General features: G+C 41.0%; 1 protein-coding gene across 5 annotated transcripts in view; it reads left to right on the forward strand.

Moving 5' to 3' along the window:
• LOC144772899 (arylsulfatase D-like) overlaps positions 1–18173 on the forward strand; it is a 417503-nt gene that overhangs the window by 329234 nt on the left and 70096 nt on the right. For all 5 annotated transcript variants that reach the window (XM_078657579.1, XM_078657576.1, XM_078657575.1 and 2 more), the window contains one exon: positions 6640–6774. In XM_078657579.1, coding sequence (XP_078513705.1) covers positions 6640–6774 — 135 coding nt within the window. The remainder of the gene's footprint in view (positions 1–6639; positions 6775–18173) is intronic.

Raw genomic sequence — 18173 nt, forward strand, 5'->3', positions numbered from 1 at the left:
CCAAGTGAGCAAGGGACTCACGTCTGAGCATACCCTGCCACACTTAGGGCGAACAAAGCGATACAAAAGGGGATGATGGACGGAGCGTTTGAGCAAATCAAACACTCACCCCCAGTCAACTGATCTGGGTTTAATCCATCACCATTCTTTAGCCCACTCAGCCACCCCATTTCAGACATGGCTATATGCAAATCAGTCTGACCCTGTGCCTCATGGGAACAGTCCAGCCCGAACTGCCAAGCCATGTCTACCATGGACTGGAAACAAGCATCCTGGGACCGGTTTCAGATTCATAATCCTCATCAGCCAGGCTATCTTGAATCCAGTGGCCAAGTGAGCAAGGGACTCATGTCTGAGCATACCCTGCCACACTTAGGGCGAACAAAGCGATACAAAAGGGGGTGATGGACGGAGCGTTTGAGCAAATCAAACACTCACCCCCACTCAACTGATCTGGGTTTAATCCATCACCATTCTTTAGCCCACTCAGCCACCCCATTTCATACATGGCTATATGCAAATCAGTCTGACCCTGTGCCTCATGGGAACAGTCCAGCCCGAACTGCCAAGCCATGTCTTCCATGGACCGGAAACAAGCATCCTGGGACTGGTTTCAGATTCATAATCCTCATCAGCCAGGCTATCTTGAATCCAGTGGCCAAGTGAGCAAGGGACTCAAGTCTGAGCATACCCTGCCACACTTAGGGTGAACAAAGCGATACAAAAGGGGATGATGGACGGAGCGTTTGAGCAAATCAAACACTCACCCCCCCAGTCAACAGATCTGGGTTTAATCCATCACCACACCATTCTTTAGCCCACTCAGCCACACCATTTCAGACATGGCTATATGCAAATCAGTCTGACCCTGTGCCTCATGGGAACAGTCCAGCCCGAACTGCCAAGCCATTTCTTCCATGGACCGGAAACAAGCATTCTGGGACTGGTTTCAGATTCATAATCCTCATCAGCCAGGCTATCTTGAATCCAGTGGCCAAGTGAGCAAGGGACTCACGTCTGAGCATACCCTGCCACACTTAGGGTGAACAAAGCGATACAAAAGGGGATGGTGGACGGAGCGTTTGAGCAAATCAAACACTCACCCCCCCAGTCAACAGATCTGGGTTTAATCCATCACCACACCATTCTTTAGCCCACTCAGCCACACCATTTCAGACATGGCTATATGCAAATCAGTCTGACCCTGTGCCTCATGGGAACAGTCCAGCCCGAACTGCCAAGCCATTTCTTCCATGGACCGGAAACAAGCATTCTGGGACCGGTTTCAGATTCATAATCCTCATCAGCCAGGCTATCTTGAATCCAGTGGCCAAGTGAGCAAGGGACTCACGTCTGAGCATACCCTGCCACACTTAGGGCGAACAAAGCGATACAAAAGGGGATGATGGACGGAGCGTTTGAGCAAATCAAACACTCACCCCCAGTCAACTGATCTGGGTTTAATCCATCACCATTCTTTAGCCCACTCAGCCACCCCATTTCAGACATGGCTATATGCAAATAAGTCTGACCCTGTGCCTCATGGGAACAGTCCAGCCCGAACTGCCAAACCACGTCTTCCATGGACCGGAAACAAGCATCCTGGGACCGGTTTCAGATTCATAATCCTCATCAGCCAGGCTATCTTGAATCCAGTGGCCAAGTGAGCAAGGGACTCACGTCTGAGCATACCCTGCCACACTTAGGGCGAACAAAGCGATACAAAAGGGGATGATGGATGGAGCGTTTGAGCAAATCAAACACTCACCCCCAGTCAACTGATCTGGGTTTAATCCATCACCATTCTTTAGCCCACTCTGCCACCCCATTTCAGACATGGCTATATGCAAATCAGTCTGACCCTGTGCCTCATGGGAACAGTCCAGCCCGAACTGCCAAGCCATGTCTTCCATGGACCGGAAACAAGCATCCTGGGACCGGATTCAGATTCATAATCCTCATCAGCCAGGCTATCTTGAATCCAGTGGCCAAGTGAGCAAGGGACTCACGTCTAAGCATACCCTGCCACACTTAGGGCGAACAAAGCGATACAAAAGGGGATGATGGACGGAGCATTTGAGCAAATCAAACACTCAACCCCAGTCAACCGATCTGGGTTTAATCCATCACCATTCTTTAGCCCACTCAGCCACCCCATTTCAGACATGGCTATATGCAAATCAGTCTGACCCTGTGCCTCATGGGAACAGTCCAGCCCGAACTGCCAAGCCATGTCTTCCATGGACCGGAAACAAGCATCCTGGGACCGGTTTCAGATTCATAATCCTCATCAGCCAGGCTATCTTGAATCCAGTGGCCAAGTGAGCAAGGGACTCACATCTGAGCATACCCTGCCACACTTAGGGCGAACAAAGCGATACAAAAGGGGATGATGGACGGAGCGTTTGAGCAAATCAAACACTCAACCCCAGTCAACTGATCTGGGTTTAATCCATCACCTTTCTTTAGCCCACTCAGCCACCCCATTTCAGACATGGCTATATGCAAATCAGTCTGACCCTGTGCATCATGGGAACAGTCCAGCCCGAACTGCCAAGCCATGTCTTCCATGGACCGGAAAAAAGCATCCTGGGACCGGTTTCAGATTCATAATCCTCATCAGCCAGGCTATCTTGAATCCAGTGGCCAAGTGAGCAAGGGACTCACGTCTGAGCATACCCTGCCACACTTAGGGCGAACAAAGCGATACAAAAGGGGATGATGGACGGAGCGTTTGAGCAAATCAAACACTCACCCCCAGTCAACTGATCTGGGTTTAATCCATCACTGTTCTTTAGCCCACTCAGCCACCCCATTTCAGACATGGCTATATGCAAATCAGTCTGACCCTGTGCCTCATGGGAACACTCAAGCCCGAACTGCCAAGCCATGTCTTCCATGGACCGGAAACAAGCATCCGGGGACCGGTTTCAGATTCATAATCCTCATCAGCCAGGCTATCTTGAATCCAGTGGCCAAGTGAGCAAGGGACTCACGTCTGAGCATATCCTGCCACACTTAGGGCGAACAAAGCGATACAAAAGGGGATGATGGCGGAGCGTTTGAGCAAATCAAACATTCACCCCCAGTCAACTGATCTGGGTTTAATCCATCACCATTCTTTAGCCCACTCAGCCACCCCATTTCAGACATGGCCCTAAGTTGGCAGGGTATGCTCAGACATGAGTCCCTTGCTCACTTTGCCACTGGAGTCAAGCAAGCCCTGCTGAAGACGGCTATAATGCCAGAAACCGGTCCTGGGAAGCTTGATTCCGGTCCAGGGAAGACATGGCTTGGCAGTTTGGGCTGGACTGTTCCCATGAGGCAAAGGGTCAGACTGATTTGCATATGGCCATGTCTGAACTGGAGTGGCGGAGTGAGCTAAAGAACGGTGATGGATTAAACCAAGATCAGTTGACTGGGGGTGAGTGTTTGTATTGTCAACGCTCCGTCCATCACCACTTTGGTTTTTCTTTGTTCGCCCTAAGTTGGCAGGGTATGCTCAGACGTGAGTCCCTTGCTCACTTTGCCACTGGAGTCAAGCAAGCCCGGCTGAAGACGGCTGTAATGCCAGAAACCGGTCCTGGGAAGCTTGATTCCGGTCCAGGGAAGACATGGCTTGGCAGTTCGGGCTGGACTGTTCCCATGAGGCACAGGGTCAGACTGATTTGCATATCGCCATGTCTGAACTTTGGTGGCGGAGTGAGCTAAAGAACGGTGATGGATTAAACCCAGATCAGTTGCCTGGGGGTGAGTGTTTGTATTGTCAACGGTCCGTACATCACCACTTTGGTGTTTCTTTGTTCGCCCTAAGTTGGCAGGGTATGCTCAGACGTGAGTCCCTTGCTCACTTTGCCACTGGAGTCAAGCAAGCCCGGCTGAAGACGGCTGTAATGCCAGAAACCGGTCCTGGGAAGCTTGATTCTGGTCCAGGGAAGACATGGCTTGGAAGTTTGGGCTGGACTGTTCCCATGAGGCACAGGGTCAGACTGATTTGCATATGGCCATGTCTGAACTGGGGTGGCGGAGTGAGCTAAGGAACGGTGATGGATTAAACTCAGATCAGTTGACTGGGGTTGAGTGTTTGTATTGTCAACGCTCCGTCCATCACCACTTTGTTTTTTCTAAAATATTACTTGCCCTGGTGACAGAAGAAGTGAAGTTGTGGGCCTTGTTTTCTTATGTTAAGGTTGCATCATATTGTAAGTCCATTATATGGACTTCTATCAATTTTAGATGGCTATCCCAATCCTCTCCTCTAAATGTTTGGAACCACTAACTGCTACTGTGGTGCACTGTTAAAGCAATCCTAATATATTCTCATATAAAATCTTGTACATTATGCAGAAGGTAAAATTATTTTTTGCAAGGAAAGATTTATTTAGCTCTTAGCCAATCTATAGTCATACAAGGAGGAATTACTGGGATGACAGAGACTGCAGGAAAACTGCAGGAAAACAATTCTGAACTTCTCCAAAAAATTCAATTGTTGGACAGGGAAACCAATAGAATTGCCTGCTGCTATAACAAAAGATTTATAGCAAAGAAGAAAACTGATTTTTAAAGATAAGTGTGGGAGGAACTACATGAGACCCCCCGTGAGTGGATTCTCAAGTGTCTTGGAACCTTATGATTTGGTGGAATAGAGGTCTTCTATACAATGACACGCAACACCTGAATCTGAGTTCTCCACTTCCGCCTAATCCAGGGACCCTAAACACATTTCAATCTGTTACTTTGAAAGAAATCAAATAGGCACTTGCTGGTATTGAGAAGAACACCTACAGTCAATTTGCCTCTAGCCAACATTTATATTATTGATGTATGACCAATTTTTGCATTCCAAGTACCAAATATTATACTTAGGTCTGGCTACATACCAAACTTTTGGAGGAGGGTTGAAATTATCCTTACTTGTGAAATAAGGTGCAGATAATGACCATGCCAATATCCATTTTAGATAGCCTGGAGAATATCCATGCAACATTGATTCTTCATATGTTCCATACTTGGGATAGTACACATACTATTTTGATGAAAAGTTAGCCACATTTCTAAAATTGCACTATTGATGAAGACTATGAACTATGTACACCTTAAGAAACAATCTACGTAGACTTTCTGAACTTAAAAAGTGCCTTCAATGCCAAAGATACATATATAAATGGTTGACTGTTATGAATGCTTTGCAATCAGGAGTTTAATGAATCTGAATGCCTACTCCACTCCAGCAATACTGCTCATAGGTGTTTCGGTATTGCTGGGAAACCAAAATAGGGGCGTGGACAAGGTTGTACTCTTGCTCTTTTTAGTTTGTTTGTCAAAACGTGACAGTAAACTACAGGGACTACATTGTGTTATCCCTAGGCCAGGGTCAAAGATGTTGTCTCTTCTCCGGTATACAGAGGATACTGTATTGTGCTGAGAATGGGTTGGAACTTCTGTAAGCTGAATATGAGAAAAAGTTTCTGGATGGTAAGCCTACTATCAATGTTGATGAAACCAAAATCCTGGTAGTGGGGTCCAATCCAAAACTGAAAAATCAATCTATTTATCTAATATTCCACTGTCATATGTCTTGCTATTTTTATTTACTAAACAAATATGGATTTTAAAAACATTTCTCACAATTAAAAAAAACATATTTTTGGGGGGAAGTAATGTACATATTATACTCTCATCAATACTTAATATATAACAAGAAATAATAAAAAAAAATCATCCAAACAAAGAGATACTATCCATTAATTAAACTAGCAATTATTTTATGTCAATGATCAATTCTATTGGTCCATTCTTTTAGGGGTCCCCAGATTCGCTCTCCTCTCTTCCACACAACATGACCCTTGCAATGATAAAACATATTCTTTATTTGAAAGGCTGCACGAAAATGAGCTCTCCATTGATAAAATATGGGCACTTCATCATCAAGCCAACTATATGGTATGCATTTCCTTGTAAATATATTAGCTATAAAAAACATTTCCTCATATATGGATCTTATTTTGCCTATAATATAAAAGCCAAAGAAAATCAATTCTGTGGGTCAAAGAATCTTTTTTCCAATTATAAAACTTTAAAAACTGAAGATTTCACCCCGAAACCATGTAAAACCGATAAATCTGAGAACATATGTACTAAATCCGAATTGGTACATGAACAACATGTACAGTGATCATTTTCCCTACATCCCCACCTATGCAATTTTGATGGTGTATAATATAGGTTAAATTGTGTTTTTTAATGTTGCAACTTAAGTTTTGCAGATAATTGAATATTGTCAGATATTGGCTGAGCGCAGGAGAGAGGAAAACACACAAAGTGGAAACCAGTGAAACCAGGAACATGCAAGAATGACATAAAAGGGCAAGGCGTATCTGGTAGTGGATTAAAAAGGCAAGGGGTGGATTCTAGAGTATGCAGCCATGGCATTCAGGGTATTTATTAGCACTGGACATGAACTTCTGATCAGGACTTTTTAAATACCAGAATGCAAAGAAAAAATCTGGACAGGATATAGTACTCACTCCTGGACATGTAAAACTTGAGAGCTCTGAAAAACCTTGAAAAATCATAGGTTTATTGCTATCGCTATTTTCCATTGTTGTCCACCATTTATAACTAATGTTTCAATTTCAGGCAAAATTATTGATGCAATTGAAAAAGGTGGTTTGCAGAACAACACACTGACCTATTTTACTTCTGACCATGGGGGGTCCTTGGAAATGCGAGATGGAAATACACAGTTGGGTGGCTGGAATGGAATATTCAAAGGTAAGAAACAAATGTACGAGAAAATATATTTTTAAGGAGTCAGAAACAGCAGAGATTCTTAAGTGATGGGATCAGTGTTTATAATCCTCTATATCATCATCATTTATATTTGTAAAGTGCATATCACCCCTTAAGGTTTCAAGGTGCTGGGGGCCTTTGGGGAGATTAAGTGAGCTACTGCCCGGAGTCAAATGATGCTGAGCTGAGCTGAGCAGCCAGCAGTGCCGGGGATCGAACCATGATCTCAGCGCTCCAGAGTCGGCCGTTCTAGATGCTGTGCCACATCTCTAAGAAAGTTGTTCTGCATATTGTATTGCTAAATTTCTGTCAATAAGAAAAAGTACAAGTGAAAAGTATGTTTCCTTATTGTCAGCAATTGGAACACACCACATTTTCATTTTTTAAATAAAAGAATAATTACACAAGTTTTGTATTTACTGTTTTGAAAGGCACACACATTCTAAAACATCCAGTCACAGAAAAGTAGGGCCAGATGTATCATTCTTTCACATAACACAGCAAGACAACTTGCTGCGCTGCTTGAAAGAGAGAGGGTGGGAATGTACATATCTATCGAGATATGATGCATTCCTACTCTCTGCCTGCACTGGAGCACAATCTGATGGCTCCCACCAATGCAGACACTCTTGTGCCATAGTGCACAGGTTCCTGCCCTGCAGGTAGGGTTGCTTTAGTGCAGGTTGTGGGACACCTGCATGCACAAAAACAACCCTTGTGCTGCAGAGGAAACAGCAAGGAGCAAAATAATATATTTTTCCCTCATTGTGCCTGCCCCTGGGAAGGTGTCACATTTTGATGCATTCTGAGGTTTTCCAGCAGTGGTATATCTGGGAATGAGCCAACATCTATCGGTAGATCAGTGGGAACACCCATGCTCCACCTATGGAACGCCTTTCCATGGCAGAGTAACCAAAGGCAGCAACTTGCACTCCCTTGTGTTACTCCAGATTTTCCATGCAGCGCAGGGTCTCACAAGGTGGGCTAGCGTAGCTTGGGGAATTTAACTTAAGTAATGTGTTGCCCTTGCAACACCATAAGTGATGCAAGGGCAATGTAACATCATGATAAATCTGCCCCTCCGTTTTTACAAAACTCCTACGTACCTTGTGTATGAACAGTGAAGCAAACTATTACAATATCAAATATCATCTGAGTAGTGCTCTATAAATAAGGTTAATTACTAAATAACTGTATAAAACACAAAGCATTTCTGTCAGAAAAAACTATGTGTTTTCCTGTTCTTCAAGTTATAATCAGTGGCAGCTCCTCCATTAAGATGGAGGAGCTCGCCCCACTGATCTCTAAGCAGTGCAAAATGGAAAAATAAAATGATAGTAAAAAAATGTTGTTATCATTTTATTTTTCAGTGCTGAGCAATGGTAGGGTGGGGCTATGCGGTCCTAGTGGACAGCAGCAGCCAGCAGGGAGGAGGAGAGGTAGGCATCTGGGGACATCCAAACCGTCATGCGCACTTAGCATTTCTCCACCTGGCTGTGTTGCACAGCTGGGTGGAGAACAGTCCCATCACTGTCTGAGTGGTAAACCAGGCCACTCTGACCAATCACAATGCTGCTGTCATGCTGGCAATACTATTACTAGCATGACAGCAACGTCATGATTGGCTTAGGGGAGTCTGGGAGACTTTTTGCTGCAGAGAATCCAGAACAGAAGAGAACACAGGAAAGGCAGCTGCCGTGCACAGGTAAGTGATATTTTGTTGATATAGTTCAAACCCGCCATCTTCCCCTCCACTTCTGATAGCCAGCAGCCACCACTGGTTATAATTCTAGACCATAAATATATCACATCCGCAATCGTGAAGGTTTTGTCCCTTGTAATCAAGGCTTACTCATCATTACAGCTTTATCCTGTTTGCGTTAAGGGACCTTCTGTCCTTAGCAGGGTTCCCCAGGGGGATTTGCTCATATTTTTGATATTGTATTATCAACAGAACCTTTTGCAGGAAGGCCTGTGTTTGCTGCTTATGCAATTGAAGAATCCATGAGATTGACATCACCAAACCTCCCTGTGCAACCCAAAGAGGAGTGGGCTCTTGGCACATTGTTACATGGATGATTGTCTCTTAGAGGTGTGTAGTCTCATCATGAAGCATTTAAAGGGGATTATCTGGCATCTTCACTAGCACTGAAAGTGAAATGGGATCATAGATGTGATGCGGGCATGTTAGTTTAATAAGGTTGTCACTGGTCATACCCAGTTTATATTTGCACAAGGTTCGCCTATCGCCAGCCACTCTGCATAAGACATACCAGGATAGAGCAGACTCTTGACCCAGGTGTCAAACATTAATATGATCTGAAAATGCTAGGTGTTATTTGTTTACTGGCAGTCTGTTGTTTGAAAATAGGTACAGTGGTGAGTGATATGGTACAGCTGAATATTAAATATTGTATCCTTGACTTGCCCCTCCAGAATATTAAATATTGTATCCTTGACTTACCCCTCCATCATAGGAAAGGAAAAATGAAACACAAATTTATAGCCTTAAGAATGCAGATGGACCAGGTTGATGTTGGTCATTTATTGGGTGCAGCCATTGGTCCACCACTAACAAGGTCATTGGATGATGGGCAGGAATGGTCAGTGACCAAGGAGCCCATGCAGTGAAAGACGCCAACAGATCATAAAGTGGCAGATGGGTATATTGAAGGGACTTAATAAAATAATTGTCGTCACCCCAATACATGCCCACTATAGATTATAAAACCCATTTTGGAACACTGTACTTAATGCTTGGTACATTGAATGAGGTACCAGTCATTCTAAGAGGCACATAGTCATTCTAACACTTTGTGATTGTATATTAGATTTTCATTTGTTGTTTTTAGTTTATAAAATCCCCCCAAAATGTTGAAGCATGTCCAAATTGTCCAATGCCAACAACATAGCCCTAACCTAATTTCAACTGTTTTCTATATGAAATGGAGCCCCCCTTTCTGGTTCTATCTGGCAACAGTTTACCATAACAGAACATTGATCTTGATCTCTGTGAACAATCTCCATTGGAATGGGGCATTCTGGCAAGGACTTTGGGTGCACCTTCACATCAATTATATTAAAAACTGTAGCCTGAATTTAGAAACATTTCATGCAACGCAGCGCAGTAAGTGAAGTTGCTACACTGCTTTCTGTGAAAGGGACTGACCAATGACACAATATGATGGTTAACAATAATGTTGACAAAAATATTTCGCCAAAAATATCATTTACCACAGTATCATGTTCCTATACACAAAATAGAAGTTAAAAAATATTGTAAAAAAATATTGTGTGTGTGCCTATAGAACTATATATCTGTATGTATGTATATATGTATATATATATATATATATATAAATATATATATATTTCTCCGACTTGCCTCTAATAGTGCTTCTTTGCACTGACAGGTTTGCAGACTACGTATAACGCCAAGCCAGTCTTCAGTTTTTCAAAAACAGTTTATTTCGTTGTGGTGCAAGCCATCAGACGCATTTCGGACTTAACGTCCTTGCTCACTGATGGGGAGTGTATGAGCAGCCGTCATTATATACAAGTTACACATTCAAAAAATGTGCGCCAATTGTTAGAGCCTTGCAACAACACAAACATAGGACTGTGCTACCACACAAGGCCCATTATATGAGACTCATCTATGCGCCATCTTGGAACATGTTAATATACTGGATCACATAGTGTCAAGTTTAAGCTCTTAATTTTAACACATAGTTAGTTTGTAATACATGTTCTTTTTTTTGCAAGAACCAAACAAATGTGTCATTCATGTTAACAAATTCGTTCCAAATGCCTTATGTGTTGCTCAAATGCAAAAGTGAACTACAAATTCCCAACATGTCTAAACTTGCACATTGCTTTCAAAGCAAAGTTTTTATGTGAGACAATCTGTTTCAAATAAACAAACATAACCTAAAAGTTAATAACCTAAACAATGTGGTTTAAATCGGTATGGTGCATAGGGGTATATTCTATTAACTGTACAAATACCTTAAATTGATTTTCAAAAAATGAATGAAAAAACCCTCAATGCTACATTACAACCATGTCCACCTTTTCGTATCAATTAACTAGGCTAATGTTTGATTCTGTAATCTGTAATTGTCCGAATCTTCATTGTTTAGTGTTTAAAAAAAAACGAACAAGAGAATATCACTCTGAGATATCCACATATGAATCATCATTAATAACAAAATTGGCCAAAGTAATGCGTTATGTTATTGTTGTAATGGCGGTGCTCACAAGTGAATAGGTGCCATGTCATGGTCTCGTCAACATTATCGAGACCCTTGAAAAATTAGTGCATAGTGCTTATAATGTGCATATAAATACTGTGCTGATTATAAAATATTTTTTATATATATTCTCAGATTTGAACTGCGTCCAAAAAGTATCAGGGTTAGTTGGAAATAAAGTATATTTCATCGTAGCTGACACATAAATACGGAACTATTCTTAATGTAAGGAAGGGAGAGTGAAGAACCTCTTTACTCCCGCTGAAAGATTTTTACAAGAACTTTATTTATAAGAAATTATGAAGGTCTTCTCACATGTTCAAACCTCCCGGGGTCTTACTGTTTAGAAGTACAATATATTTAGATTCGAGCTGTCTCAGGCGTTTTTCATCGTCCCCCCCTTTTTTATTGGGGGTCACAGCATCGATAACAAAATATTTCAGATGGTTCAGATTTTGATTGTGCACATTCTGAAAATGCCGAGCTACTGGGTAGCTTTGATCGGCATTGACTATGGCCCTTAGGTGCTGTAGGATGCGCAAATCGACGGGTAATTTCGTGCTGCCAACGTAGGTGAGATTACAGCTACACTTTAAAACATACACCGCTAATTCAGTGTGGCATGTATAGTGTGCTTTCAAAGTGACGGGCATGTTGTCAAATGGCACTGGGTACGAGGATATATTCATCCCAAACTTACATGCCCTACACGAGCTGCATCGGAAAAAAAAACTTGCGTGGAGACAGCCAATTTTCCCCTTTGAGTGTCTCTGGACTGCTAACCACTAAATCATTGCGCATCGAATACGCACGTCTGTAGGTAATGGTGGGGGTTTTGGGCATGATTTCTTTAAGAACATGGTCAGTAAGGATGATGGGCCATTGTTGTTTGACCAATTTGGTTATTTGGCGTGCTTGACGGCTATACCCTGTGATGAGGCGGATGGTGTTGTTATCATTAACTTCCTCTGTTACAATGGGGTTTTTTCTTATCGGGTCTAACAGGTCCTGACGATTAATGCGGTTGGCTTTCGCCATACTCACATCCAATCTTCTCTCTTCATACCCTCTAGCCATTAACCTTTCTTTACATTCTTGTTGGTGTTTATTTCTAAGCTCAGAGGTGCTGCAAGACCTGTGGATCCTTAGAAATTCCCCATATGGAATAGCCGCGATCGTGTGCTGAGGGTGAAAACTTTTAGCGTGCAGAATAGTATTTCCTGCAGTGCTTTTTCTGAACAGGTCAGTAGTTATCTTGTTATCAACTATATTGATCTGCACATCTAGAAAAGTTGCCACATGATCACTTATGTTAGCCGTGAACTTCAAATTAAGTTGATTGTCATTGATTTCATCAACAAAGTCCCTGGCTTGTTGCATAGTGCCTTGCCAAATCATGCAAACATCATCAATGTACCTCCAATAATTGATAACATGGTTCTTCCAGCTGGTTGCATGTTGGACCTTGAGGACATGTTCCTCCCACCATCCCACGTGGAGCCCCGCGTAGGTAGGGGAAAAACATGCCCCCATAGCCACCCCTCTTAGTTGTTTGAAAACAGTGTTGTTGAATGAAAAGACATTGTTATTAAGACATTTTTCAATCATACCAACAAGCATTTTGTTATGTTGGTACAATTCTATTGGTCGCTGATCCAAATAATGCTTAACTGCATATATGTATATATATATATATATTTATATATATATATATATATATATATATATGTGTGTATATCTATATATATATATATATATGTATGTATATATATATATATTTACTGAAAAAACCATAGGTTATAGACCATATATAGTTAGGAATTAGCATTTTTAAAACCTTATTTTACTCACACAAAACCATTGAAATTCGCATGTATAGTTAGTTGCACTAACTATATATTTCGCGCACCCGCAATCCACTGCTGATGATGTCACATATTACATCATTCATGACATGGTCAGTGACATCACTGATGACATCACTGATGACATCTCAAATGACATCAATGATGACATCACTGATAACAACATCCAGTGTCTGTATGTTTCTGTAAACTTTAAATATGTCTTACATATTGAAGAATGAGTGGATGTATAAGTGTCTGGATGAAGGATTTAGTAGGTGCATGACTGACTGTATGAGTGAGTGATTAAATGTGTCTCACTGAGTGCATGGGTTAGTGACTAAACTGTCTTAATTTGTGCATCATTATGTCTGTTGTTCTGTAAACTGCTGCATGTGTTGATCAGTAGCTATATGAGTAACTATATGGGTTATTGATTGGTTGCCCAAGTATTTGTATGGGAGACTGAGTGTGTGTGTGGGTGGTTGGGAGGTGTATGACTCTGTGCATAGATGTGTGAGCAGTTGATTCACTAGATGTATGGGTTCAAAAGTGCATGTGGGAACAGCTGTATGGGCGGTTGACTGTGTGCATGAGTGTATTGGTGAGTGAATGGATATCTCAGTGCTACATGTCAAAGTAAAAACATATGTAAAACACAGTATATGTGAGAGTTGACATATATAAATAACTGTGCATAAGGGCCAGTGAATGTGTGAGTGGCTGTATGGATCATTCTGAAATTGTATCAGGGATTGTATAAGAGAGTACATATGTGTTAGTATCTGTTTGAATAAGTAAGGTGTGTATAACTGTATAGTGGAGGAAATGGAGGTGTGATTGATTCTTTGCATGACTGACTAGGTGTGTGAGTAACTCCATGGATGAGTGACACTCTGTGAGTGTCTGTTTACACTGACTGTATATAAGGTTATATTAGAGTCTGAAGAAGTTCATCGTATTATCACATGAATGATGTCATCAGTGATGTGATCAGTCATATCAAATGAGATGTCATCAGTGATGTCATCAGTGATGTCATTTGAGAAGTCATCAGTGATGTCATCAGTGATGTCACTGACCATGTCATGAATGATGTAATATGTGACATCATCAGCAGTGGATTGCGGGTGCGCAAAATATATAGTTAGTGCAACTAACTATATATGCGAATTTCAATGGTTTTGTGTGAGTAAAATAAGGTTTTAAAAATGCTAATTCCTAACTATATATGGTCTATAACCTATGGTTTTTTCAGTGAATTTTCAAGGTTTTGTAAATGCTAATTCCTAACTATATATGGTCTATAACCTATGGTTTTTTCAGTGAATTTCAATGGTTTTTTAATAGCAAATATTAAAAGCTGTTAAATGTATTCTTTCTTTTAAGGAAAAATATATTTTATATGTATTTAATATAATTTTTTGATGTATATATATTTTGTTTTTGTTTTTTTAGTTTCGCTACCGGTTCGCGCACCCTGTAGCTTCCCGTTAGCTCAATTTTATGCTGCGACCCGGTCCGCGCACCGGGAAACGTCCCGTTTGCACAACTGCCGCGTTCGAGAACAACATCGCGTCGCGTAAGCGCGACGTATCGCGTTGCCGCGTAATGCGTCTTATGACGCGCCGCGTTCGCGCACTCGGAAGTGCTCCGGAGCGCGAAGCGCAGCACCCCGGAAGCGCTCCGGGCGCGGAGCGGGACGCGTAACGTAAGCGTGATAGGTCATGTGACCTGTAAATAACACTTTTCATTGGTTTAGAACTATTTTTTTTCCCAAATGATGAAAACCCCTCCTTTTTTCCTCACTCTGACTTTCATCTTTGTGAGAGGAAGACCTGTTTCTCCTTGTTGAAATAATGGCATCTGTAGTAGCTGCAGCTGGTGGACCCCCACCCCCACCACAACCACCTAGGAAGGAAGGACCACCTGCGCAGTTCCTTCCAAACCCAGAGGAAGAGGAAGAAGAAGAGCAAGAGGACCTACAGCCGAGGCAGTTATTGCCTGAACAGCCCCGCAAATCACACCACAAAGACCATTTTATATGGCAATTTTATTCTTTTCCTCAAGACCAAAAAAAGGTCAATGCCCGATATGTGACATGCCTCATTTGCAAAGATGTTTTGTCTAGAGGTACAAACAAAAAGTATAGTTTTGGTAACTATACTATGCACCGCCACATGCAGAGGTGGCATCCAAACAATTACAGCGCTGCTGAGCTGCGTCACCTTCAAGATAACCTACCAACTCCTGTGGCCAGTACATCGTCACAGGTAACTCTATCGGGACCAGAGGCGAGGGAGACGGTCCCAAGCATTCAACAGAATTTTGTGCACATGAAGCTAGTGTGCATTTATTGTGGTGAACTAATTTCATATGGGAATATGAGTATCATTTTAATTAATAGAGCATTTGAAAACCACAAGTGCTCAAAACGCCCCAAGAAGTTCATTTATTTTTTTGCTCCTGTTGAGCCCTTTCTAATGCCTGTTTTTCGTTGTTCCCCCCAAAAAAACAAAAAAAAACATAAAATTGTTCAAAAAATAAAATTAAAAAAGAAATGTTCAGAAAAATAAAAAAAATATATAAAACAACAAAAACATTAAGAAAAAGTTCTTTTCAGAACTACCTCCCATTTCTAAAAAATTACTAACATTTTTAGCACTCTTGACTTCATTTTTCTCATAGTTGCACGCACCGGTGCGCGCACCGGAGAGCGCCCCGTTAGCGCAATAAAAAAAAGAGAAAAAAACAAGAGAAGGAGAGCATAAGAGAAAGAGAAATAGAGAGTAATGTTAAGAGACAGACAGCAAGAGAGAGCAACACAGGGGTACTGTATAATACATAGTAAAACAGTGTAAAAGATATAAGAAAGTGTAAGAGAGAAAATGAAAAAAATATAAGGCTGTGAAACAAAGAAAGAGAGAAGAATAATACTAAAGCAGAGGCACATGAAGAATGTGAGTGGCTGTAAAGAGTAAAAGGAAAGTGAAAAAATGATTTACAAATAAAAGGTAATAACGGAACCAGATTTAAATAACACTGGTGAGGGAGAGAGAGAAAAAAGTAGTGTCCATAACTAAAGAGGGATGAAATAAGATGGATAAAATCGACTAAAGTTAAAACATGTGGATTGACAGAGAGAAAAAACTGAAAGAAGAAAAGAAGAAGTAACAGAAAGGGAATAATTGAAGCAGCAAAGAAATGTAAATAACGTAATGTGCTTGAACTTCAGAGAGAAAGCATAATGAACAAGTAGTGAAAGAGTGAAGAGACAGAGACAATTAGAGTAAGAGAGACGGACTGAGTGAACAGGAGTGAGGAACTGTGAGAACAGGGGGACTGAGAAAAGGAGTGGAAGGAGTGCAGTAAGTAAATCACCCACACAACACAACAGCTACCCTACCTCAAAGCACTCTAAAATATTATTTTACTGTTTATCTTGGTTTTCCCCTTGTTACGCTCCCCGGTGCGCTACCCATAGTATAAGTAAAGAGGGGTGAAAGAGGGAGAAATATTGAATTAGGATAACACATGGTGAGTGACATAGAGAGTGGACATAGAGAGTAAAGGAAACAGTACCTGAATGGGCTTGAGTAAAACAGCAAAAAAAGTTAAGTAATGCAATGTGTGTGACTTACAGGGAGTCAGTGGGTGTAGGTAGGAGTTTGGGTGTGTATGGTGTGTCTGTGGGTGTGGTTGTGTGGACTGTTTTGGTGTGGGTAGAGATGAGGGTGTGTGAAATATGTGTGAGAAGTGTATGAGTGTGGGGTGTATATGTGTTTGATGTATGTGTGTGTATGGAATGTGTGTGTGTTTTTGAAGAGTGTGTGTGTGAGGTTTTTTGTGTGTATGAGGTGTGTGTTTGGTGTGTGTGTGGGTGTATGTTACAGGTGTGTGCATGTGTTTGGAGGGGGATGAGCTATATGTGTAGGAGTAAGGTAAATAATTAAGAAAAAGAGAATGAGTGAAGAAGCAAAGGAAGGGAACAGAGGGTAAGTGAAGTAAAGAATAGGGATCAAAAGAAGTTGAATATGAGAGGGTAAATAGGGAAAGGGGAGTAAACATGGAGAATAAGAATAAGTGAAAGAAGCAGAGTAAAAACACAGGAGTGAGGTAGATTGAGAAAATGTTAGTGACCTTAAAGCAAAGGGTGATAACAAACTACATTTTTTTAGTCATACTTACCATATAATAAATGTAACTTTATTTTTTTTACTACAGTTGGTATCTGTGAAAGAGAGAAGAAAAAATAAGTTATAATTAGTAAAATATGTATTTTAAATTAAAAGATACAAATGAAGAGCTAAAAACATCATTACACTCTATTTAGAAATAAAGTGAGAGTGAAGAACACAGAAAGGGAAATAAACTAAGGTAGAAGGACAAAAAGAGGAAAAAAGAAATAGAAGGAGAGCAAATTACAAAGAGTAAGGCATATAGATTCACTAAGAAAAAGAGAGAGAAGTACAGAGAAATGAACTGAAGGTAAGAAAGATACTAAAACAATGTGAGTTAGCAAAACTAAATCAGGAAACAGAAGTAAGTAAAAAGATAATGACTGAGACAGAAAACAGTCTAATTAAGGATGCATTTAGAAGAATGAGGAATAAAAGATAACTGAGAGTAAGAGAAGAACAGTCATACAGTGAAAGGATGAAGGGAGACAGAATAATATACAACAATTGAAGGAAATGGACTGAGGAAGTTATAACGTAGACACACTAAGAGAAAAACTGAGTGAGGTGGAGTACAATGAGTGAGAAAAGAAAAAAAGTAAGTCTGCAAAAAAAAGGAAAGAGAGGAGAAGACGACTAAATCAGTGGTACTGAGAGAAAATAATTTGGTGATGAAAGTAAAGAGAAGGACATTGAAAGAAAGGAAATGATGGATAGTAACGGAACCAGAGTAAAAGAAATGGGATGAAGAACAATGAGAGAGGAGCAGTGAAGTTGTTGTAAAAGAAGTGATAGAAGGTAGATAAACACAAGTGAAAATAACATAAGTAGATGAGGCACTGAGGACATAGAAGTAGTGAACGAAAAACAGAGAGAAGAGGTCAAAAGTAAAGAGCAAACAAAGATAAGCTAAGGAGAGTGGGTGATTTATAGTGATAGAGTGCAATAATACTGCTGAGTGAGTAAACAGGAATTACTAAAAGAGCAAAGGAGGAAAATACGGAAAAAAGAAGAAAAGCAGAAAGACTGAAAGCTGAAAAGTTATGCAAGGGAGAGACGGGATACACACAGTTGAAATGAAAATGAGGGGTTGTCAAAGAAGTGGA

This window comes from Lissotriton helveticus, chromosome 8 (genome assembly GCF_964261635.1).
Source record: "Lissotriton helveticus chromosome 8, aLisHel1.1, whole genome shotgun sequence".
Classification (NCBI taxonomy): Eukaryota; Metazoa; Chordata; class Amphibia; order Caudata; family Salamandridae; genus Lissotriton; species Lissotriton helveticus.